Source organism: Mastigoproctus giganteus, chromosome 3 (genome assembly GCF_048544385.1).
Source record: "Mastigoproctus giganteus isolate SK-2022 chromosome 3, ASM4854438v1, whole genome shotgun sequence".
NCBI classification, from domain to species: Eukaryota; Metazoa; Arthropoda; class Arachnida; order Uropygi; family Thelyphonidae; genus Mastigoproctus; species Mastigoproctus giganteus.
Genome location: NC_143577.1, coordinates 17,759,675 through 17,786,258, shown reverse-complemented (window position 1 = coordinate 17,786,258; position 26,584 = coordinate 17,759,675). Strand labels below are relative to the sequence as shown.

Genomic DNA, 26,584 nt, shown 5'->3' with positions numbered 1-26,584 from the left:
AGGTATGATGTTACTGTTGGTCGAGGAACTCTCTGACAATCCTAAAGGTGTTCAGGATTGCGACTTTCTGGAGTTCCTTGTAGGTGTTTGCTGGGAGACCTATTGCTGCTAGGCTGTTATGTAGAGTCTTTAGCACCATAACTGTGGTTGACACGATGATCGGTATGGTCGTTACTTGTTGCATATGCCACATCTCTTTGATCTCCTGTCTTAGGTTCGTGTACTTCCTGGATTTTTTCCCCATGGGTTTTCTGCAGTTTGCCAGTGTTGGGTACAGCTATGTCAATCAGATAGGTAGCCTTTTCTTTCTTGTCCACAAGGATTATGTCCAGTCTGTTGTGCAGGATTGTCCTATCCGTTATTATGGCGCGGTCCCAGTACAGCTTGTGGGTTGGGGTCTCCAGTATTGGGGTTCGTACTTGTAGTATGGTACACTTTCTTCAATCAACTGGTATTTCCTTGCTAGCTTCTGATGTACTATCCTGGCTACCTGGTCGTGTCTACGAGTGTACTCAGTCTGGGTGATCACCATGCATCCCGCGGTGATGTGTTGGATCGTTTCTGAGGCCAGGTAGCATCATCGACATGTGTCATCTAACACTCCAGGCTCCTTGGCGATGTATTTTCTATAGTTCCTGGTGTTGATTACTTGGTCTTGGATGGCGAGCATGAATCCTTCAGTCTCGGGGGAAGAGCATCCTGCTGGTGAGCCATGCATTGGAAGCAATTTTATCTATGTGACCCTGATGGAGATCATTGTAGTGTTTGCCATGGAGTGTCTTCTCTCCCCAACTTTCTAGCTTTGTTTGTACCTCCTGGTTGGGGGGCTCCTCGCTTAGGTTGAGTGGGGTATACTGCTTGTCTACCTTCCTTATGGCCTGGTGGAGTGATTCTGTGTGTTTCTGGAAGCAATCCTTCAGGTTAACTATCGCTGTCTTCTGTTGCTCAATGAGGTCTATCAGGCGCCTTCTTCCCAGGCAATTGCCAGTCTCTCCACAGCAGCTCTCGGGTGGGGTTGGCGGCTCTTGGTCATCACTGTCCTTGCCTTTCTCATGATATCCTCCAGCTCGCTGTTAGTCCAATCTATGACCCCGAAGGAGTATGTTAGCACTGGGACGGCATAGGTGTTTATGGTTTTAACTGTGTTTCCTCCATTCAGCAGGCTTCTGAGTCTCTGACGGTATTTTTCGGTCAGGCAGGCCTTAATTTCCTTGTGCTGTATCTGCTTAGCCTGCATCATCTCCAAGTATTTGTAGGCCTCTCCCTCTGCCATGGCTCTGATCTCTTTACCACTCTGCAGCTAGTAGTTTTGGTTGACTAATTTTCCCTGACGCAATCCATGGGTCTTGCATTTGTCTAGACCAAATTCCATCCTAATATCCTTGCTGAATTCTTCGGTGATCTGGAGTAGTTGCTGAAGGTGCTTCTCGGTTCCCCCGTAGAGCTTGATGTCATCCATATACATCAGGTGGGTGAGGGTGTACAGGTTCTTCCTTCCTTCTTTGTTGTTGTTGTTTATTTGGTTTTTAGGAGCATTAGCAACTAAGGCCATATTGCTCCGGGATATGCGGTGGTCATTCCCTGACCTTTCCGCATCCTCCGTATTTGGTGGTGACAGGCTCGAACCCCGGTCTAATCAAGAAGCGTGTGCTACGCACTGCTGCTCCTTCCCACCTGGCTACGGAGGCACCTCTTCCTTCTTTGAGGTTATATCCACACTTGCTCCACACTTGCTACTGTTTAGCATGGTAGATAGTGGGTTAAGTGCTAGGCAGAACCACAATGGGCTCAGGGTATCTTCCTGAAAGATTCCTCTCCTGATGGGGATTGGCCTGGTTGTAATGTTTTCAACCTTAATGGTGGTACTCCATTTCGCCATCATTTCTCCTAGGAAGTTTGTCACTATCGAATTGACTTTGTAGATTTTCAGCATCTCTATTAGCCAACTATGAGGCATGGAGTCAAAGGCCTTGCGGTAATTGATGTAGGCTGTGCATGTAGTATGTTGCAGCGATTCTTGTATGGTTGCTCCATAACCGCAGCATCTATGGTTAATTGCTCCTTGCATCCTTTGCTCAGCCACTTGCATCCTTTCTGCTGTTTGGCCATTATGCTCTGCCTCTCCAAGTGGTCTGTTATCGTCCTGGTTATGCAGCTGGTCAGGATCTTGTACATGTTGGAAGGCAGGTGATTGGCCTATATTTCGCCAGGTTTCTTGTTAATGCGGTATTATGTGCCGATTCAGGTGGTCTCATTGTGACTCTCCACAATGTTCTATTCGGCCTCTGCTTCAGTATCACGTGAGTCTTTGTGGGATCCATTCCTTCGAATTCTGTTAGGGCCTTCTTCCACTCATCCTCTATTCTGGATATCATGACCTCGTCTGTTTCCACTTCAGCTGCTGCGGGCTGTATTTCCTCTTGCTCTTCTGCCTCTAGTTCGGTGGTGGTATGTTCTTCCTCCTCTGGTTCCATATTCTTTATCCTTTGTAGTTGATCGCTCACATCCTGCTCGATTTTTTCCAAGATTGCAAGGGCTATTAGGTTCTTCATGATGATGGTCCTTCCCTGGTCCGCTATTCGCTGTTCGGTGACCTGAATATCCGGGAATTGTTCCAGCCACTTGGTATGTAGTCTCGCCCTGTAAGGCCTCATATCAGTCTCCAGCTTCGTTATTTCGTAGTGTGCTTGCATGATGTATGTATTCATTACGATGCTCCACTTCATGCGTTGGTGTTTTCTCCCTTCCTGCGTGGTCACTATCACAGATGCGCAGGAAGCACTTCCGGTTGGTGGGGCTGGATGGTCTTGCCCTTCTCTTGTGGTAGCCATACGGGGGACAGTGCCACTTGTTCCACTGTCTTCCTCAGGAGATCATCTATGATTTTTTTGAACCGACCCTTCTGCCTAAGGCCTGAACACGAGTGACTTTTATCCTGTGCCACATTCGATGCAGTATGATTAATATTTCTCTGCGACATCATCCAGTGGTCCCTTGGAGCAACTTTCACAATGTTTATTTATTTTATTAAATTTTTTATTACTATTAATTTATTTATTATTATTATTCTAATTTATTACTATTATTATTATACCGGTCTCCCAGCATGATGTAGCCGCATTCGCTTCCGTCAAGGCGGTACTCGAACCCAGGTCCATCAGGCTGGTAGTCCAGTGTCGTAACCACTGGGCCATTGCGCCCTTATTATTATCATTATGTCAATACTACATTTATTACATTTAAACAGTAACAGTCAAGATATTTAATTTAATAAAACTTACTTAAAAATTTTTATTCTTTTTAACAGCATGCAAAGAAAGGTCAAAGAAGCCAAAAAGCAAGTGCAGTACATTAAAATAGGGGAAATTTTCCAGTGTCCCAGAGGCCCAATTTGCATCTGCTAGATGTTGAAATTTGCATACATACCTTGCTCTAACAACTTTGGTGACATATACAGATTTTACCAACGTAATGGATTACACTATGAAAATCTCAAGATGTAAACAGTGTCAACTTGTATGGTAACTGGTAACTCTTACCTTGGTAAGGCTAATTCTCCTCAATTATTGCTATAGAAATGACATACTCATACATGTATTATAGAAATGATGACACTAGTATTAGAATCTTAATGATTGAATAAAAGCAATATGCACTGCCGAAAGCTACCATTTAGTTTTATTTATTTATTTTTATTATTTATTTACACATAATTTTAATTCATGTACAATTCAAAAGATTTTAATGAATACTTTACAGTCAGTTTATTTTATATTTTATTTATCTATGTTCAACGTTATACGACAGATCGTAGTCGTATGATATTGCACCCTCCTTCCATAATTTTCTAGGACATCCTCACGTTCTATTCCCTCGTGGTATCCACTCATATAAAACTTTAGGCCATCTCTCTTCATTCATGCGTAGAAGATGTTCAAACCATCTCAGTCTCCTATTTTCAATTCATTATATAATACCTTCATCTGCATGCAAACACCTTCTAATTTCCCTGTTTGTAACCCTCTCAAGCTTGGAAACTCTAGCACTTCGATGAAGGTAGTCCATCGCTGGGGCCCTAAGCTTCTTTCTATCACCTTCTTTCAGTGTCTACACCTCACATCCATTACAAAGTATTATCGATTCCACTAACGACTGTCCGACATGTTTTTTCGTTCTAAGGAAGATATTTTTGTCCCACCACATAGTATCGATGGCACAAAGAATCTTCCTACTTTGATGAATTAGTGTGCTAACTTCCTCTTTCCCCAAGTCCTTCTTTAGTTATAATACAGTCAAAGTACTTGAAGTCAACAGTTTTTAGAGGTACAGATTGTGCAACTTCCAATTCATCTAGATGCTCTGCTATGCTTAGAATTCTGTTTTTGTGAAGTGATCTTGAGGCCCCACTGGTTATATGTGAGATTCAATTTACTTATCATGAATTCCAATTCATAAGCTTCTTGTGCTATGATGAGCTGATCATTGGCAAAACTGAAATTCTATAAATATCTGTCATTAACTGGTACTCCCATTCCACAACAGCTTCTTTTCCATTCTTGCAAGGTGCATTCCAAGTAAACATTAAGCAATTAGCATTAGCATTAGTAGAGGCATATGATGCAAGAAAGCAAGCTTATGCAGCACCAGCAAAAAAAAAACTCCCACTTCACCCCTCTATTTGTTCCAAATGCCTGTCCAGCTCAGCCTTAAATTTATTTAGCCTATTAGCTTCCACAACAAAAGATGGAAACCTGTTCCACCAATCAACTACTCGCTGGCTAAAGGCAAACTTCCGCATATCTATTCTACAACTATCTTTCCTCAATTTGAAACTGTGCCCAGCCCCCTCAGATTCTTAGTCTGAGCAAGAGGAAGAATCCCATCAGCATTCAGCTTGCTCAACCCATTCAAGGCCTTGAATGATTAGGGAATTATCATATAATTCCCTAATCATTTGAACAAGCTCAGGATTAATTGACATCTGTTATAGAGTTTTACGTGATTCCTTTCTTCGCAGAGCTGCGAGGGTTTTCTAGATCGATGAAGGCAAAGTAGGTGTCTTTAGTCCTTGCTCTTCTTTTCTCCACTAGTTGGTGCAAAATAAACAAATTGTCCATACATGAGTGACTGGATCTAAATGCACTTTGTTCTTTGCTAATCTTATCTTTTACCTCCTCTCATAATTTTAACTAAAGCACCTTAGAGTGCAAATCTGGACATAGTGCAGTTCACACTTAGGCCTCTATAGTTCCCAGGATCTTGCCTGTTTCCTTTTTTATAAATGGATGATATATAGCTAATTTTCCATTCCTTTGGTATTTTTCTTAGCTCGACACATCTGTAAAACATTATTCTATATTTTAATTTATCTATACTATAGGATTGTAGTGGTATATTTCAACATGGTAATTGAAATCAAATAAAATTTTGTACACTGTTCCTTCATTTGATATCATTCACAGAGAAACTTTCTGCTCTCAATGAATTGAGTGCTAAGTACTTGTGTTTGCCAACAGAAACCATTTGCCTGAAAAGCCATTAGCTTTGAAACTGTCATCCTTGTGGCATCTCAGATTTTCAAATGTATAATGAATTTGCCTTTTCTGGTAAAACTATATTAATTAAAAAGATATTAGCATCTTAGGCAGAACCTAGTTATTGGTATTTGTCTCTAAGCTGAACATGTCAAGCCTTAACACTGACTATTAGGCATTTGGCTTCAGTGAAAGCAGAAAGTCTCTGGGACTGATACCAAACACAGAAAAAACATACAAATATTATTTATTTATCTGTACAACTATAAATTAAACTTTTTATTTTTGACTTGAGCTCAGAGTGCTTCAAAAAATATTTCTCATATTTTTTGTGTATTTCTATAGTTCCCAGGATCTTGCCTATTTCCTTTTTTATAAATGGATGATATATAGGTAATTTTCCATTCCTTTGGTTCCATGCAGTCACCATGAAAAACACCATGGTGTTTTTCCATTCTAGTCCATGCAGTCAACTAAATGTTTACAGAGACCTATTTCCAGCAGGAGAAAGACATACATGGGAATTAAGAAATTCTAATAAAAGGTTACACAACACTGCACTCCTCATAAATTTTTTAAAGATCAAAAATGCTTCAGTTTATTGAAATACGCTGGAAAGAAAATTAAATAAAACATTTCACTACTTTTAAATTAAAGAAATTATGTGAATTATAAGAACAACACTAATAATAAAGAAACACTATGCTACTTTTAATCAATTATACAATAATTATAAAATTGTCATTGTTAAGACTGAATTTTTCTGTCAATAATAACAATAAATTAATTTATAAAAAAATCAATTTTATTTAGATTAATTTTACCTTTGCACAACTTATCATAAGCCAGCGCCCACTCATCCCTTGGTAAAGTTGTCAGAACACCAACACCTGGCACTTCTGACTGCGAGTGAGTCATAATTCTCTTCAGATAAACAAAGATTTCACGCTCACTGATGGAAGTTCCATCATCATTATACACATTCACGGGGAAAAACTATACAAGCAAAATGTTTGAAATAGTCAATTTAAATGAAACATAGAAATTAAAAAAAAAAAAATTGCATTGTGAAAAGCGAAGTGAAAGAAGCAAGGTTTAACATCAGTATTAATAAAGGCAAATCAATGCAAAAAAGCCAGACTTATTCAGCATCAGCCCTTTAAAAAAGTCATCTAGTTCCATCCAGATATCTGTCCAACCCTTCCTTAAATTCACTTAAGCTCTCTAGTTCTACTGGAATATATTACCAATAAATTACCATAAAACTACATGGTAATTTATTGGTAATAAATTTGACTAAAAGAGAAATTTCTTATCTCTGCTCTAGAACTATCCTTCCTTAATTTAATGCACATCCCCTAGTTTGCGCTACCTATAAAAAAAAAATCCCCATTATTTAATTTGTTAAAGCTTTTCAAAGCCTTAAATACCTCAATCAAGTTCCAATGTAGACATCTCATTTTGATACTTTGTAACCAACAAAATGAAGTAATTGGTCACTTGTTCTCTCTCTCTCTCTCAGAATGTTTTTTTATATCAATGATTAACCTTGTTGTTGTTCTTTGGTACCTCTTTCCTGAAATAGAAGTTCCAAACCTGTATATAATACTCAAGCTGTGGCTTAACTATGAGTTTAATACAACAAAATTATTAAACATTTGTTATATTTTAAGCAGCTTAAATATAATGCTTCTCTGCATTAACTTCTGCAGTCAACCAGTAAGGGATGTTGTAGTCTCTCCAGTGATGATGACAGAATTCAGGCTTAAGCTCTATTAGAAAAAACTACAAATGTCCACATAGTCAACCTAATCTTGAGTGAGAATGCAAGAACAAACTCGGCTCTGGCTCATCTCATGCCCTAATCCATGGCCAAAATGATATCAAATGAAAGAGTATTTCCTCAGAAATTTCTTCAATGGTCAATCATCAATCTGGTTGAATGATGGTGAAGGTGTTTGATTTTAATTATTTCAGGACATTGACAGGTGACTGCTTCTTTCTTCATCTTCAAGTGAAAACGTTCCCTCATGCCCAAACCACTTGAAAACTGTTTCTTTTTTTTTGTCAAAGCATTATCTCCATAAACTATAATGAGTGTTATATGTTTGTTTTTTTCAGTGGCTAACTTTCCATGTTGCTCAAAGTTAATTTTTCCATACATACAAACAATGAGAAAAAACAAGATTCACTCAAAGCAGCTTTCTGTTAAATTGGCACATAAGTTAAAACTTGTTCTGTGTATGCTCAAAAGATGTTGTAGTAAGCTCAGCTCAAATCCTTTTGCTTACCACCATGTGTTTAAGATTTATAAAAACATTCACCAAACTTTCTGATTAAACTTTGTATTTGTTGACTTCCAGTAACTGCTGCCAAGTTTATTTATTTGTTAGGCTATCCATTTGCTCACAATGAATAACAAATACTACAGTTCACTTTCAAAGCTGGCTACCCACTGACAATAATATAATGAGTTTATCATTATAACTAACTTGATATTTCCTTAGTGCAACTGCAAGAAAAATGACAGTAACTAATTTGCACATTAAATACCAAGAAGTAACAATCCTGTATAAAGTAGTGACATGATTAAAGTAAACTCCATACAAGTGAATATAATAAACTAAATCCAATATACTACAATAAAAACTAAATAAACTATTTCATTTTAATTTAATTTTACAATATAATGAAAAATGATAGCTTTACAGCATTTTATTTTATAGTACAGAGAAGTATGAGAAAATGATATTCATTCTTCATTTGTTTTAATAAACAAATTTACTCTATTCTCTCAAAAGGTATTGGAAACCTTAAAAAATAAAAAAATATTTATTCATTCAGGAAATGATAATGTGTGAGTCCACCTCTAGTCATAATAAATTACAATCAATATTGTCTCATCATGAGTTTGGGCCCCTGGTTCGCTATGGGTTCAAGGTTCATATATAAAAATAAAATATGCTAATTTATAAAATTAAAATATGAAATATATCTGCAGTTTACTAGATCTCTCTAAATATATATAAAATTCCTGCACTTCCTATTGTTGCAGCTCAATGTAGGCAATTAGCATGGACAGTTAGTGTTGACTCAGTTCCTCATGAGAGGTTACTGCATAAGCTAGAACGTGTTGGGATTACTGGAAAGATTCTAAGGTGGCTGCAGGGCAGAAGACAGAGGATTGTGATCAATGGATCACAATCCTCTGTCTTCAGATTAGTGTAATGTTAGAAGTTGAGTCCCCCAAGAATCGGTTCTTTAACAACTGTTTGTTTCTGATTTTCATGAACAACATCCACAAAGAGATAAAGGGCATGATGTCAAAATCTGCAGATGACATAAAGATTGGGAGAGTCATTAATGACTGGTGGCAAGCAATACTCCTTCAGGATCACTTGAACAGGCTTCAAGAATGTTCAGAAAAATGGCAGCTATGTTTTAATGCAGCAAAATGCAAGTTTGTTTGTTTTTGTTTGTTTGTTATTTGGTTTTTAGGAGCATTAGCAACTAAGGCCATATTGCTCCGTGATATGCGGTGGTCATTCCCTGAATGACCTTTCCGCATCCTTCGTATTTGGTGGTGACGGGCTCGAACCCCGGTCTAATCAAGAAGCATGTGCTACGCACTGCTGCTCCTTCCCACCTGGCTATGGAGGCGCCTGCAAAATGCAAGATCTTAAAATTGGGGAATAGCAATCTCAAAATAACTTATACGCTTGGTGGAGCTGAATTAAAAACAGTGTAGAAAGAAAGGGATCTGGGAGTTACAATATGCACAGATATGAAATTTTTCTGAGAAATGTAAACAGATGGCCAGGAAAGCCCATGGTGTCCTATTAATAATTTATTGAACAACATCTTGTAATGATAGGGAGGTCATAACACCACTGTATTAGGCAATTGTAAAAGCATATTTTGGACACTGTGTACAAGTATGGAGACCTCATCTGAAAAAAGACATTAAGCTTCTTGAAAGGATCCAAAGATGGCCAACTTTCATGGTCAGATTGGCAAAAGGGGATCTGTATGAGAAAAGACCCCAATTACATGGGCTATGAAGCTTGGCAACCAGGCACCTTACAGAAGACCTGATTGAGGCTTATAGGGCTCTGAGAGGGGGTTAGTAAAAGGAATGAAGGTGGAATTTTCAATGTTATAAAGAATTCCAGAGCTAGAAGCCATAAATTCAAATTAGAGGGGAAAAGATTTAGACCAGATTGTAGGAAGTTTTCCTTTAGCAAGTGAGTTGTTGATCACTAGAACAAGTTGCCTCCACAGGCAGTTGAAGCTGACAGTTTGAAGAAATTCAAAGGTTAACTAGATAATTACCTACATGAGGAGGGAAGTGCATAATCTGTATTTTCTTACCTGTATTTTTTTTTTTTTTTGCTAGTGCAGCAAAAACCTTATGACTAATACTAATAATAATAATACATAAATAATATTCATACATTATTAATCTATGCTAAACTACATCTAAAATTGTTTAATTTAAGAATGAGATGGAGAAAAAGTGCAATTTTTTAATATATTTTATTCATTGGTGAAACAGGTTATTAATTTTTTTTTTATCATTTGAACCTTGTCCAAATGTCTATTTTTTTCAAATTTGGTACAGAGTAAGGAAATTTCTCAAATTTATTCACAATTTACAAGTTGTGTTGATGAAATATGTAGGTTTCATTATTATTAGGAAGCCATACTTGCAATACAGGTTGAATGTTTCACTTAGTGGATATATCTGATATTTGCTCAATTAATAATTCAGATGTATAATTTAATCCTCCCCACCACAGAAGTCAGCAAAAGGGAATAATTTACATTTAACCAATTAAATCTGAAAACCAATAAAAAATAAAAGGCTAAATTATTCAGCATTATGACTTTAATGTTATCTGCAATTCTGGTATTTTACTTAAAATTAATCTCTTCTCTGAAACTACTCACTAGTGAAACTACTACTTACTTTGATCTTCAGAAAAGAACAGTTTGACAAATTTCATGGCATATCAAATCACAATAAGTTAAAGGTTCTGGAGAGTACTTACATGATTGTTGCGGGCAACTACAATGTGCTTGGGAGGATTTGGCTGTTCACTAAAGTATACAAGTCTGTCACAGCCACGTTCTGGTATGCGACACGTACAGAAGATTTTAAAATATTGAAGCATGTCTAAAGGCTCCTTTCCCATCATATCAGGCATTAGAAGATGACTATTAAAAATATATCCTAATATAAATATATTTACATATACTTTAATATATTTTATATTTACAATCAACAAAGAGTATATAAACATAATTTTCCTGCTTCACTTCAGTATCACACTATTGTCTAGGATATGCTGGCTGTTCACACCTTCCCATTTGTCATTCCCCTATAATTCTTTGCTATCATTTCTACCAAAAAAGTATATCCTACCAATCCAGATAATAATTCTAATTCAGTTCTTAAATTTAACAAAAAAACAGTGTATTAATATTTAACACAAATTTTACTATTGTTATACTACTTTAATTTTTTTTTTTACAATAAAAGTATTTTTTACAATTTTTTATACCCATTCAATTTGGTATGCAAATTGATAAAGGCAAGAAATGATCAAAACATCAGAACAAAAGATCATGTCAAAACAGATATTTATTTAACGTGAATACATCACTAGGAATTATGATTCCCTCCAGTAACAATGCAAGCTGTTAGGCATCATGGCACCAAGTCAAAAAGGTGTCTGATACCCCTCCCCCCCAAGGCATATCTTTCCCTAAGAGGATAACATAATGGGTTAACTGTTCCCTTAAAACTGCTTTTGTTTGGATTGGTTGAGGCATAGCTCTTAATTTGCCATTCCATTATGACTCAAACACATTCAATACGAGCCTACCACAGATTAGGTGCACCATGGCCTAGTTGCCCTTGTGTCATTAAGTCCAAATAAACAACCCAACATTGATAGGAGCCAAATCAGGAAACCTAGTAAACCAGAACAGAAAAACTGCCTAAAAACATTAGCAGTATGAAGCCAAGTATTATATGGAATAAAGAATTATGAAACCAGCGGAGAAATGGAAAAAGGACAAGTTTATAGTTTCAGCTGCAACCATCACTCTGTGAGAATACCTTGGATAAAAATCATCAGTAATAAACAGCTATCATAAAAGATCACCTCCATATCATAATTAATGGCATTCAATTTGTATTTCTTTGTGGAATACCTCTTTCACCAGGGTGTCCCTCTGTTATCACTTCACAAACAGGACCTTGACTCATTGACGACAATCAGTCACCATTTTTCATTCTTTTCATCATTCTTTCCAGCATTCTCTTCACCACTGAAGTCACTGTACATGATCAGATGTGTTGCAGGGAGTCAATGCAGCCTTGACTCTGCCAGCCATGTATTAATGATGTTTCTTGACACTGAATGTCTCAAAAATGAATTAACATTATCTCTACTCTTCTTCCCAGAGTCAAAAGCTGCCAGTGGCAGCCTGTCAGTGAATTATCCAATCCTAACACTCTGATGTTCATCTAAATGCTCCAGAACAAGGATTACAGCTGTACCACTGAGCTGGATGAACCATTCAGCATCATGTTGTTCACCTATGCAATCCTGTCCAAACTCATACATGACTCTTCTGTACATAAGTTATAGTTTTAAAAAAATCTCATCAATCAATTTGAAATTTTGTGATATTAACCTCAGACATAATGAGCACATTCCAGTAAATTGTCCTCTTAAATCAGCAGTTTCAGAAAAATAAATTAATCACACACACACATCAAATTATAAATTATAATTTGATGTGTATTTGATTGTAATTAAATGGCATTCATTGTAATGATATTTTACAGTAGTAATTTCTTCATAGTGAATAAGTATGAAGAAATTCTTCTTCCTCGTTTATTCATTCAACTTCTGTTTTCTGGAACAACCTCCCTTCATACATATTTCCTGACAATTACAATCTACAGAAATTAGTCTAATGTCAACAAGTATCATCTTTCATCATCTCAATCTTCAATCCATGCACAGTACTAAGTTTGTTTGTTTGTTGTTTGGTTTTTAGGAGCATTAGCTGTTATTGTTGTTGTTGTTTGTTATTTTGGTTTTTAGGAGCATTAGCAACTAAGGCCATATTGCTCTGGGATATGCGGTGGTCATTCCCTGACCTTTCCGCATCCTCCGTATTTGGTGGTGACGGGCTCGAACCCCGGTCTAATCAAGAAGCGTGTGCTACGCACTGCTGCTCCTTCCCACCTGGCTACGGAGGTGCCACAGTACTAAGTATTATAGGTTCTAATAGCTCTCGTGCTTGGGGTTCTCATAAAAAAAAATATGCGTGAGTGGGCATTACCATTATAACAAAGCTTTTGAACTTACTTGTTAATTTCCATTTGATAGCACAAAACTGCTTTTACAAATCCAGCTGCAACCCTGTTAAAAAAGAAATATGTTTACTTGTGGTAAAATAAGAATTTACAGTTATTGCTTTGTTTTTTAATAATAACAAAGTTTTACAAGTGCAGAATAAACCCCCCACTCTCACAGAGAGAGAGAGAGAGAGAGAGAGAGAATTTGTTTAAATAAAGAAATAGCTAAAATAATAAAACTCCCCAAACAGATCAGATATATCATCATAAAAAGTATTACCCTCCAAATTTTTTTTTTCAAATTTTTTTAAAATAAAGAAATAAATAAAGCAATGAGCACTAATCATACTGATATTTAAAAATGCAACTGTATTGTATAAGATGCTAAATGTACACGCATTAGTATAGATGACATGAAGAATCATTATTACTTTGATGTTTTTGTGCTTCTGCTAAAGTGTTGATAATGGGCAGATTTAGATGAATCTGTTCGAAAAATTTTATGTGATTTAATCAATGGTTGCTCTTTTCCAGATCATTGAAAAAAAAGAGGAAATTAAGTGAAGTTTATCACTAAACTTCTGCATTTGCTAGGCCTTAGCCTGAATAAATAAATAATCACATTAATTATAACTTAAGAATGTGTAAGCAAATAAAATGACATACCGTAAATATTCATCCTTATTTTTGAAATTCTGTAATGGTAAAACCGTACCAGGACTGGTGTGTATCACAACAGAATCGCGTCTCTCCAAATATGCAATTTTTTGCCACCAGTCTGAAAGCTAGAAATAGTTTAGATCAGAGATGAGCCACATTTAGCAATGGTTATCTAGCCTAACCAGATCCAAGAGCACTGTAAAAACCACATTTGCATACAATAAGACAATAAAAGTTATTTGTTTTACATTAAAAGTACAAAAAACTTGAATATGCTATTTCAGATTCACATGCCTGGATCAGATGAAAGATTACATTTTGCTTAAAGTTATTTGGCATTAAAAAAAAAAAAAAAGTTAAAATAAAATTTGGAAAGCACAATCTTATGAAGTATAAATAATCATATATCAGTTAATTCTTCCAAAGTAATGTTACCCAATGCAAATGCATTATAAAATAATAAAAATATAGTGGAACTCTGCGATAGTAAAACCCCAAGATTTCATATGACATTCTGAAAGACTCACAGTGTGGTGTTATTAAGGAAAAATCATGTTTAACTAAATAAGTATGCTATTTTGACACAGTTATTAATGAGCTGGATTTAGAGAACACTTTTGAAATAGTTTATTTGGATTTTAACAAAGAATTTGACTTGGTGCTTCATGAGAGATTATTGTATAAACTTGAACAGGGTTTGGATTACTGTATCTTCAAACAGGCCTATGGGGCTGGGAAATTCCATACTGCAATAATTAAAGACAAACACCAGCCAAGGAATTAAAAATTTACTATAAAAATAAAATATACAGAAATAAAATATAATGAAAACACTATCGGAAGACTAAAATATTACAATAAATTACGATAAAATAAACTACGAGAAAAAACATTAAAAATATAGTTAAAAATACCGAAGCAATAAAATTATCTAAAATAAACTGGATTAAAAGTGATAAAACCTGAAGCTTTCAGAAACTGCTGTCTCCTTCTTCAACAGTGTTGAAGAAGGAGACAGCCGTCTCTGAAACAGTCAGAGAAACGAATGGCATTGAATAACAAATTAGCTATGCTAACTATGCTGCTTTAAGAGTTAAAAATTTACAATTCATTTTCTGTTTGTACCAAAAAAATTCCAACAAAATTTTATACCCAATTTTCAGTGACTTGTGATCTCTGCACTAATTTTGAATGAAGCTGTTCACCTATACCTCCTGGTGCTCCAAAATCTTTAACTATCTATAAGAAAATGCAAATAACATGAAAAGAAAATTTATATACATAGATTTATACAACAGAAATCCTGGGAATAAAAATATACAACTGAATGCACTGCAAAACAAACAAAAGGTTTAATAAGTACCTTACTTTATTGAGAGACTTCAAAGTTACCAGATTAAAGGAGCATTTCTATATACCAATATTTAATATTACAATAAGGATTCACATGCCATCAAAATGCTAATTTTATTACTATTAAGAAACTTAAAACTGCAATAAATACAAAACTTATTATTTAACAGTAAAATATAATGTGCCAATTATACTTGCAATAACTACTAAGAGTTTAAGTTACACAAGTAATATCAATCAAGCATTATATAATATACAAAAAATGTAGCATTATACAACAGAACAATATGCAGCACTACACAACTATACGCTACAATGTTTCATGTATAATTCATTAAAAAAAAGGTAAACTGCTGCCATTATCGATCCACTGCAGGATGGAAGCCTCAATGATTCAACTGTATTTAGCAGTCAGGGGCTTGAACCCCAGTCTTCTCAAAGAGCGTGTGCTACTGCACTCCTCCTGACCACTCGGCTATGGAAGCCTACTATAATTCATTATTATATATTATATTATACTGCAAATTACAGATATATTATACAATTACAAAATACATTTTAACTATTGATTGTCCAGGGCAGATTCAGCAGGTCTTTATGGCTTGTAGACATATAAACTGGTTTAAGTTAAACAACAAAAAAGAAATACATGAAATCTATTACAGATGTTTGTTTACATTTTGTATCAATGAATAAGAATTTGAAGGGTAAACTGCACACAGTTTGGACTATCTCTGACAAAAGCGATATCTACTTCAATGCTAGGATAAACACTTGAATTTATCCCAAAAAAAAATCTAAACAGATCATTTAAATTAAGCAATCCACTTCAACAAGTATATAACAGAAGATTTAAAGAGAAAAAGGCAGGACCGATGTCTTTTTTTCTTACAAAAAAAGACAAACATTTATTACTAACTAACTTACAAAAATTATCCATTTACCTATCAGAATATCAGCCAATATTCTGAATTTTAAATAAACTTTTAATTTTTAAATAAAGCATCCACACAATTAACACACTTGATCTCTTCTTCATCAACAATATTACAAAATCAGAGTTATAATGCTATCTTTCTGTAGGTACCTCTGATCACATGATGATGACTTCTTGATGATGGTGATGGCTTAATTCCCACTATTGTCCCATGACTATTGTCTCAACTTTGCATCACTCAGCATTAAAACAGTTCCAAAGAGAAAAAGCGCGAGTTCTATTCCACTTTTCCCTGGTTATAATACTGTTTTAAATCTCCTGGTCCTAATATTTGCTCAGATTATATCAGTGAAATTATCTTTGTAGAGATAAACTCTTTTATTCTACATTCCACTCTAAACTCTCACCCTTCATATAGACCAGGGTTTTACAATAAATATGCCAATACTGTTCAGATAACAATATCACAGTTGGCTTGCATAAAATCCGTAGTTTCATTTTCTACCTAAAGGAGGAGGCACAAAGGAGAATAAGATTAGTAAGGAGCACAAAAGCATGCTCTTACCAAGAAAGACTTGATTTCGGTAAATTGTAGCATCTGGAAATTAGCCATCTGTAAGGATAACTTGATTAAAGTATTTAAAAAGTTTTAAACGAATTAAGTAAACTAAATATTGATGGGATGCTTACTCTTTCTCAGACAAGACACACACACACACACACAACATAAATTTAAATTGACAATATTCTCTCAATGCCATCCAGACCATTTTTAAGAGCTCCTTGATTTTCTGCTATAACACTGCCTGCTTTAAGAGTAAAAATCTAATGGTATATTTAAAATAACAATTTCTTAATCACCATTTTAAATAAAGTATCCTGAAAATGGAACAGAAACTTAAAGATTTTGTTAAGGTGGGGATTTAACCTCCAAACATTTCCCTAAATATATTAGTAATGCTCAAAGGTAAATCAGGTGCATGGCCAAAAATTTCATGGAAAAAGGGGGGGGGGGTTGAGTTAAAATAACAAGGGAGGTTATTTCATTATCAGAGCCTCAAATGATCCATTTGCTCCTTTGCCCACCACCCACTCCGGCAATTCCTAGATACATTGATGAGCATAATAGAAATTGTAAACTGTACAAGACTTACCTTTGTCGTATGCATAAACTCACTTTCAGTTAATAATGGTTTAACTGAGAGTAAATACTTTTCCAGTGATGCTTCAAGCGGAGGTACTGGCTGCTTAGGCAGGAGATTCTGGTTAGATAACATTTCTCCACTTTGCATTCCATATGGAACTGAAGACATCTTCTTAATCTATGAGAGAATGATTATTCAAAAATGGCGATACAGCAATAGATTCAAACAGTAATTTTAATTTTGTGGCAGGGCATATGATGGAATGTGGGAGATAGTGAACTCCCAATAGATACCACCACCACCTTTTAACATTGCTACACTCAAACCATCATGTTTGTCTAGTGTCATAATAACTTTCAATAAGAATTTTGTTGATTTCTCTAATAAAAGTTCAAGACCTTTGGCTGAAAAGGGTATTTATTTTGAAAAGGACTTCTGTGCCCTTATAAATTTTGTATACTGCCACAGGTTAAAGATATAGTCACTTTACAATAAAACCAAGTTATCTTCCCAAATTCTGGAAAAATATCATATACATCAGTGGTATTCAAACAGCAGTTGCAAACTCCAGGGGATTCATGAGGTTCTTTTGGGGTGTGGGGAGGGGGTTATACTGATATACAAAATGGACTTCATATAAAAAATTATCTATACATTTTCAATAGATATACTAAATTTGTGTTAATGGGTTAATTCACCAATTACCATCAACAGGTGTTACCACAAAAATTCATTTAAGGACACAAATCTCATAGAAGAAAATAGAATAGGGGTAGAATATTCTTCCTTGAAGAATATTCTACCCCTATTCCTTTTTTTTTTTGTTGATGTATCCCTTACCAGGGGTACATCAACAAAAAAAAAAAAAAAAAAAGGGTTGAATACCATTGAAAAAGCAAATGATCACATCAAACATGCCGTCCTCTGTGAGAGTTTGCAATCAGCTAAAGTCAGAGTTGGAATGACATCAAAACTTGTGTATGGAATATTTTGGCTGACTTTTTTTTCCACTGGTGTCCTTCTCTTAGTAAGGTTCAGTAGTATTAAGGGGTAAAAAAAGAAGAAAAATGTTGAAAATTGGTCCTCAATGGTTGGCCAATATGGAATTCTCCATGTTGTCAGTCCCCAATCCTGGCTAAAGTATTCAACGCTGATTTTTCCATACTGTGAAAGTTGCTGCTTTAACAGTTCAGCAAAAATCAAAGTTTATTGTTGAAGTTTTAGCTTTAGCAAAATAAAACAGCGTGTGCAACTTGGGAAGAGGGCGAAGAGAACAGTTCCCTTTTCCATGCAATCCCAATAGAAACTAACAATCCAAAATGTTTAAACAAATGCAATGTATCAACTCCAAAAAATTTGATGTAAAATATTTGCGAAATTGTAGTTATTCTAATATCAGAAAAACTATGGCATCATTCTTAAAATTAGTTTATTCAGAACTGTACCCCCAAGAAATTCACATACTTTACTATAATCATTTCAAATTAATGCAAACATCCTATTATTAGTTTTATTACTCTCATTTATGAAGACACACGGTTTTGTTACGGAAAAATCTTGATAACTAGCCTGGTTAGCTAGCTATCTTGACACAGTTACTCATAAGCTGAACACTGGAAATAATCTTGCCACCATTTATTTGGATACTAGCAAAGCATTTGATAAGTTGTAGGCATCAAATTTCTACTTTGGTAGTTGCGGATAAAATGTTAAAAGGATGATTAATTAAACTTGAGAAGGGCATTATACAAGGACATTGGTACAATTACACCCAAAACAATCCAAATAACTAAATAAAATGTATATAAACCAAAAAAATACATGCCTGAAGATAGATTTTGATATCAATATCTGAAACATAGCTCATTTTATTTAGTTATTGCAATTTTTTTGGGGTGTAATTGTCCTTTGCATACCAATAAACTAATTAAAACATTTCAAGTGAAAAGCTGTCTTCATCAAATCTCTTATAATTATTAAAGAGGTGGTTTTGTGGTAGTTGTAAGTGTACGCCTTTTGCTATACCTTGAATGTGAAGAACACCCACAAACCATCGTCATGACTGCTACTTTCTTATGGTGGATATAACAAAGTTAAAAAATCTGTGGATCAAAAAGTTGTAGTGTATCCCAATATACCATCCTCTATTGCTCTAGTGTCACACAATAAAGGCCGGCCAATTCCCAATCTATTTATCAGAGAAGAGCCTTCAGAAATAGATTATGAATCTGGTGAACAGGATAATTGGAATTACACCTCAGAGAAGCTTATTCATATAAAGCACCATATTTCCCTAATCAGCAAGAAATGGATGACTTAGTTAGGGACTTCGATCTAATCAAAATCCAATGCACAGTCCCCCCCCCACCTCCCGACATCTCATTTAAGAGTGGAAATCTACTGGAGTCCAGCTGCAGGACTTTCACATACACAAAAAAACATGTTGCTTTTGCACATTTTTTTTACTCTTGCAGAATTCCTTTGCTACTGTTCTGAAAGTCGTGGATCTTGAGTCTTGATTTACATCTTTCTTGGTGATTCCTTTCTACTTCTGACTTGTCTTCTCTCTTTCTCACAGGATAATTCAGAATTTTTTTATTTTTTTTTTGGTTGGAGCAGTATAAGCCTCAGGCTTCCTTGCACCATATGACTAATAATAATAGCATTAGCATTAGTAGAGGCATACAATGCAAGAAAGCAAGCTTATGCAGCATCAGCCAAAAAAAAAAAAAACACTCCCATTTCACCCCTCCATTCGTTCCAAATACCTATCCAGCTCAGCCTTAAATTTATTTAGGCTATCAACTTCCACAACAAAAGATGGAAGTCTGTTCCACCAATCAACTACATGCTGGCTAAAGGCAAACTTCCACACATCTATCCCACAACTGTCTTTCCTAAATTTGAATTTATGCCCTCTCAGGTGATTATTCTGAGCAAGAGGAAGAATCCCATCAGCATTGAGCATGCTCAAACCATTCAAGGATTTATACACCTCAATCAAATCACCTCGCAGGTACCTAGTCTCCAGCCACTGTAATCAGCAAAACTTAAGCCTTCCTTCTTAACAGCAACCCTTCGTTCCATTCACTAATCTTGTTGCCCTTCTCTGTACTCATTCCAACAGCTCTACATCCTTCTTAAAATGAGGCCTCCAGACCTGTACACAGTACACAAGGTGTGGCCTGACCATTGCCTTATACAAGGGGATAATAACCTCCTTAACCCTGCTAGAAAAATTCCTATATATCATTGACAAGACACCATGAGCTACTCTTGCAGACCGCCTGCACTGCTTAGGAAACTTCATATCTGCCTGCACAATTACCCCCAGGACCTTTTCATTCTCTACCACTGTCAGTGTAGTACCACAGAGTTGATACGTTACTCTGGGGTTACTGCTTCCCATATGTAGTACTTTACATTTGTCAATGTTAAACTTTGGTTCCCACTTCTCAGCCCATCTGCTCAACTTTTCTGGATCCTGTTGCAGCAGCGTACTGTCATTAGTGCCATTAACAACCCTGCCAACCTTCGTATCGTCTGCAGACTTGGACATTGAGCCTGACATACCATCATCAATATTATTTATAAATACAGAAAACAACAATGGACCCAAAACTGAACCCTGAGGGACTCCTCTAATAACACTAGTCCACGAAGAGCAGTGTTCATTGATTACCACTCTCTGTCTTCTCCCACTCAACCATCCCTTTATCCATAGCAGCAATTTGCCTCCAATGCCACACTGCTCCAATTTGTGCAGCAGTCTTCCACGTGCAACAGTATCAAAGGCTTTTCTAAGATCCAAATATATGATATCAAAGTTATTCCCTGCATCCAGTTCCTTTGTGACTACATCATAGTATCCAATGAAATTGGTCAGACAAGACCAATAACAAAACTATTCCCCTTAACAAAACTATGCTGTGTCCGAACTATAATAATAATATTTATACAAATATAGCAATATATTTATATTGAATTCATAACTATTTCAGCTAGAATTATATTAAAGTTATTTACTATGCCATCACCTCAGAGATGACCTGATTGAAGTTTATAAGGCTCTGAGTATTAGTAAAATGAATGAGGCTGGAATTCTCACTGTTCTAAACAATTCCAGAACTAGGGATCATAAATCCATATCACAGGGCTTGAGGCAGGGCCAGATTTAAACTTGTGGCCCTAAGCTAAAACACATAAGCCCTTTCCTCTTACAGTTCACCTGTGAAAATATTAAAAAAGGACTTTTTTAAGATGGACCGAGGCCTCTTGCAATGTGAGATCCTAAACTGTAGCTTGTTTAGCTTATGTGTAAATCTGGCCCTGGCTTGAGATTTAGATTAGATAGTAGGAAGTTTTCTTTTAGCCTGCAAGTCATTGATATTTGGAATAAACTGCCTTTGCAGGTAGTTGAGGATGACAGCTCTCTCTCTCTCTCTCTCTCTCTCTCTCTCTCTCTCTCTCGGTAACTCGGGATTTTTTTTGGCTGGTGCAGCACAAGCCTCAGGCTTCCTTGCACCATATGGCTAATAATAATAATAATAATATATTACAGTTAAGAACTTTAATTATCATATAGTTTAAGGCTAGAGCCTCAGGTTATGTAGGGAGTTGACTAGCATACGAGTCAGTGCAATTGCATCATTTCTGTTCATAGCCAACATCTTAAGTAATTATATATTGGCATCATTAAGTATATCTCATATTGTTTCACCTTCACGAGTTGCCATGATATTGCACTACCTCGAATAAGTAATGCTTCACCATAGGAGAAGACTATTGTTACTTATTCTCAGCAGATACCATCACCCATACAGCACTGTTTCGGAGCTTCTTGGCTCATTAGTGGGTGGGCAGGTATACTTAATGCTGCCAATATATAACTACTTAAGTAGTTGGCCATGAACAGAAATGATGCAATTGCACTAACTTGTACACTAGTCAACTCCCTACATAACCTGAGGCTTTAGCCCTAAACTATACCGTAATCTAAATTACTCCACACCATCAGGCATCTCTCATATTGTGGAGTTAAACTTCGCAACTGGGTTGTCATCATTGCAACACCAGGGTACCTGCCCACCCACCAAAGAAAAGCCAACAAGCTTGGAAACGGTGCCGTCTGAGGAGCCTGATGGCCACTGAGTTTCCTCGAATAGGTAACAACAATCTTCTCTACTGGGAAAGCATTGCCTATTCAAGGAATGTATGAGCTTTGAGTGTGAGTTGAAGGAGCAACTGTCCCTTTCTTCCTTCTACGGCATTTCCTTCCTCTACCTCTCCTACTATCACCTTCCTACATCTTTATCTCTTTTCTAAGTCTAATAGGGATAGTATAAGGATAACCGAGAACTTTATCTCATACCATATTTCAAAACGGTTCCGTATGGGTGATGGTATCCGCTGAGAATAAGTAACAATAGTCTTCTCCTATGGTGAAGCGTTACTTATTCGAGGTAGTGCAATATCATGGCAACTTGTTGTGAAGGTATTCACAATATGAAATATACTTAATGATGCCAATATATAATTACTTAAGTAGCTGGCTATGAACAGAAATGATGCAATTAACTTGTATGCTAGAACTTTAATTATCATAACAGGTTGCTAATCTTGAAGGAGTCTTGTCTTGGGGTTAAATGCTACCTATTTTAACAGATTTTAGTTTTCTTTTGAAAAGATTGGTGTGCTCAAAAGATATCTGCCAGTAGTTTGTTGACTAGTCTCACAGTTCTGTTGTAATAATTTTAGTAACTGCAATATCTGAAACAATTAGTTCTGGAAAACAATCTCAAAAATGGAGAGGTGTTTCTCAGACTTGTTTGAGGAACAGTGAAGCTGATTCCTGTGATTAGGTGACTACTGTTTATTTTGCCATTTAATAACTTCATGAAGAATGTGAGATCAGCTTTATTTCTTATGCAATGTAACTTCTCTAATTTAAAATTTTCATACCAGTCAGTATAGGATTTTGAATCATTCAAAACCCCTTCAACAGCAAGAGTAATGTAATGCTCTTTTTTTGAGCTTTTTCTATATTTTGCATTCTCAAGGACAGGTCTAATGTAAATTTTTTTAAGTAGTAGAATGAGATCGACATTGTCAAGATCTTTGGATATACTTTTTAAGAAGTTTTCTTGAAGTGAATCCCCTAAGGTTTTTTAGGCAACTGACCCTTTTTGCTTTTTATCATTTGTATAAGAAATTTTTTTTTATTGTGCACATCAGCAAAATGTATTAGGACACATTTTTCATAACTGACCATCAGACAGTGTTTGTGCAACCATACTATGATTATTTGTAAAGTTTCATTCGAAAAAATGTAGTCCACATTCGTTTCTTATAGCAGTGTATATTGTGATGTCATCAGCAAAAATATTTATATAAGTTCATTTTGGGATCCTCTGTTATTTGCAGAAGGTCATTGATGTATATCAAGAAAAGCAGAGGTCCTAGAGATGCTCCATGTGATATTCCAACTTCAGATTAATTTTTTTGAGGCCCTTACACATGTTAGAGAAGATCAAATATGTCGAGTAAAATGGGATGACTGTGGAGAGGTGGAAGCAAGTTAAAAATCTTGCTTCCATCACTCCATATAAAGCCAGAACTGACCAAAAAATTTGTTAAAGCATGGATCCTGAGGGTAACACATTCAAGCACATACAAAATTGTATGATAAAAGTGAAAGGTGGCATATTCATTGATTCACAAGTTAGTGAACCAATGAATAGTTTTCTAACTGCATTCAGCAAAGTGTCCAGAGAATGCAAACAATTTACACTTGAGGAAACACTCAAGTAACTGAAAAATGTAAAAAAAAAAAAATTATATGTATATTTCTTCTTTTTTTTTTTATGTTTATCCTCCTTGTGATGATATTGAAGTGGGATGGCTCAAAATAATGGACAATTCAGCACTAGTGCAGAAAATAGATGATTTTAATTACTACTCTGTGGATCAATAGTAATAAAATCATAGTGAGAGATGTGGTTTTGCCAAGTAACAAAAGATTCTTTATTTTACTTAGATTTTAGAGTCCCAATAATGATACCTAGGGATTAATCCTTCAAGTTAAAGGTATTATCATGTAATACCAAGAGTAATGGTAAAATATTTTTGTATCATGAAACAGGTGTGCAGGCTCCAATTTTGGAAACCCCCCCCCCCCCCCCCGCCAAAATTGGTGACTGGCAGAACAGCCCAGTGAGATGAAGCTGTTAATCCCAGAACTGATGCTTGCCCTCAATGCCTTGATTCACTAAAATCAGGGACAAAAAAAGTACAGGATATAAAAATAATATTATATATTTACACTATTTACTTATTGTTACTTTGTTAAATTTGAAATACTGAAAAATGAGCATGATATGCATTTTATTGTATTTAATTATTTATTTGTTCATTTTTAATTTCTAAAGTTTATGGGGAGGCACAAAATTTTATTGTGCCTCAGGCATACAATGCCTAGTTACAGTTTGCTCTGGTCCTACCCAACTATAAAGATAGTATAATCAAAGTCTTTCCATGTTTTCTTTATTAAAAATTCAAAATGTTCCATTGAATAGGATCTATATGACCCCCCCACCCATACTCATTGGCTTTAATTTGTACCCAGATACAAATTAAAGCTGTTTGTTTGTTTGGATTTTTTTGGCGCATTAGCTACTAAGAATTAAAGCTGTGTTATGTTTTTAATCATTAATGAGTGTTCACAAGTGTTAAAAGGAACGGAGGAAGGCAGCCTGCTAAACATGATGCTGGAAAAGGAAATGGAGACTAAAACAAAAGAGGAAGGCTGAGAAGGCAGGAGGAGGTATTAGTTGGAAGGACTGGAGAGATTGAGAGAATGAGTCAAATGAAGAAAACTGGGTTCCTTATCAACCTAGGAAAAAGCCGGAATGAAGGATAAGTAATGAGTGTTTAACAAAAAAAATATAATATAGATGTAAACTGTTGTCATTAGTAACGTTGTTTATTTTAGCATATTTAATTGTTCATTTTTATAAAATGGTCTTCAGATGGCATAAATAAATGAAAGCAGTGACATATTGTAGAGTAAGGGCCTTAAGGAGGTGAACCTGAGTGAACTCACTGTACTGCTACATAACATACAGTTATATACAGTATATATATATATATATATATATATATATATTTTTTTTTTTTTTTTTTCAATTTTATGAAACCCCTAAACACGAAAGATATCAAAACCTATAGTACTTAGCAGTATGCATGGGCTGAAGGAGATGGGGCAGGAGGGGACGTCGAAAACTTTGGTCTGGTGGCTAAACATGAGTGTCACAACTTCAAACCTCCATTTTTAAGTAAATGTGGTGGTTAATGACTATCTAAACAAAGTAAAGAAGTTTATCAAAAATAAAGCCTAGCCAGTTAACCTCAAGCGGAATTTTTGGTTATTGTTTGGGAATTAGGCCTAGTTAAAGATTTAGGCCTAAATGGATGTCAGATGAACTAATTAGACATGTGACAAAGAAGAAAAATGCATGGGATACATATAAATTAACATGTGACAAAGAAGAAAAATGCATGGGATACATATAAATTAACATGTGACACAGAAGCCTATGATAAATATAAGCTAGTCTGTAACCAAGTTACAAAGGAGGTTAGGCAGATTACGAGAAATCTTTGGCAAAGGATGCAAAGAAAAACAGCAAGTCAGTTCCTATGGTTTATACGTTTTCTTTGCCAAAGGATGCAAAGAAAAACAGCAAGCCAGTTCCTATGGTTTATACGTGTGTACACATGGCCGATATATCGTATAGCACGAGCTGAAATAAATTTTTTGTATTCCTCATCTTTTGGATTGAAATATTATGCAATTAACATATTCTAATTTGTTTACTGGTAAATAAATAAATATTGTTGTTAAAATATCCATTTTACATTCTCGGTAAAGTACGTATACATCACATGACAAATATGACGCCTATACAAAATTATAAACTCTTGGCTGCGGCGGTGGGTGTACTGAGCATAAATAGAAATTTATTACAGTATATTAAACTGCAAAATGATGCAGAAAAAAAAAAAAATATATATATATAAATATCAAATATACTGATTACTAAACGAGCATTCATAGCGTTCCATTAAAAAAATAATCATAAAAAAAATTCACAGTGTTCCGCTAAAAAAAAAAAAAAAAAAAAAAAACTTTTTTTTTGTCATAAGGATAGATCATTTGCCTCTTGAAATTTTATTAAATTTATGAACTGTCGAAATATTTAAAAAAACCAAATTTATGAAAAACTTACTAAATTTTTGCTACGTCCTAGCCACATTCTAGTAATCACACAGAGACAGAGCCTTATCGAAGAGTGATGTTTCAAAGGTTATGAAACTTCTAAGCATCCGGTTCATTTGCACGTGGTTGTAACTTTATTCATTGGATACAACTTTATCTTTCATAAAGTTGTCTACTTTTCAGATATCAAAATTTCTTTAATTAAACGTGTAATTAATTAAAAATATCTAACGGACATGACACTTTAACGATAAGGTATCGCTTGAACCTAAATACTTAAAAATAATTTAGCAAATAACA

At 35.3% G+C, this 26,584-nt stretch overlaps 1 protein-coding gene across 1 annotated transcript in view; it reads right to left on the bottom strand.

Annotated features, from left to right (window-relative positions):
• LOC150087757 (carnitine O-acetyltransferase-like) overlaps positions 1-17,031 on the bottom strand; it is a 33,235-nt gene extending 16,204 nt beyond the window's left edge. Inside the window, exons 1-6 of the mRNA XM_090369865.1 lie at positions 17,017-17,031; positions 14,725-14,811; positions 13,579-13,697; positions 12,923-12,976; positions 10,586-10,751; positions 6,359-6,530 (exon numbers count right to left, since the gene is read on the bottom strand). Of these exons, the coding sequence (XP_090225991.1) occupies positions 6,359-6,530; positions 10,586-10,751; positions 12,923-12,976; positions 13,579-13,697; positions 14,725-14,811; positions 17,017-17,031 (613 nt within the window). The remainder of the gene's footprint in view (positions 1-6,358; positions 6,531-10,585; positions 10,752-12,922; positions 12,977-13,578; positions 13,698-14,724; positions 14,812-17,016) is intronic.
• Between the last annotated feature and the right edge of the window lie 9,553 nt (positions 17,032-26,584).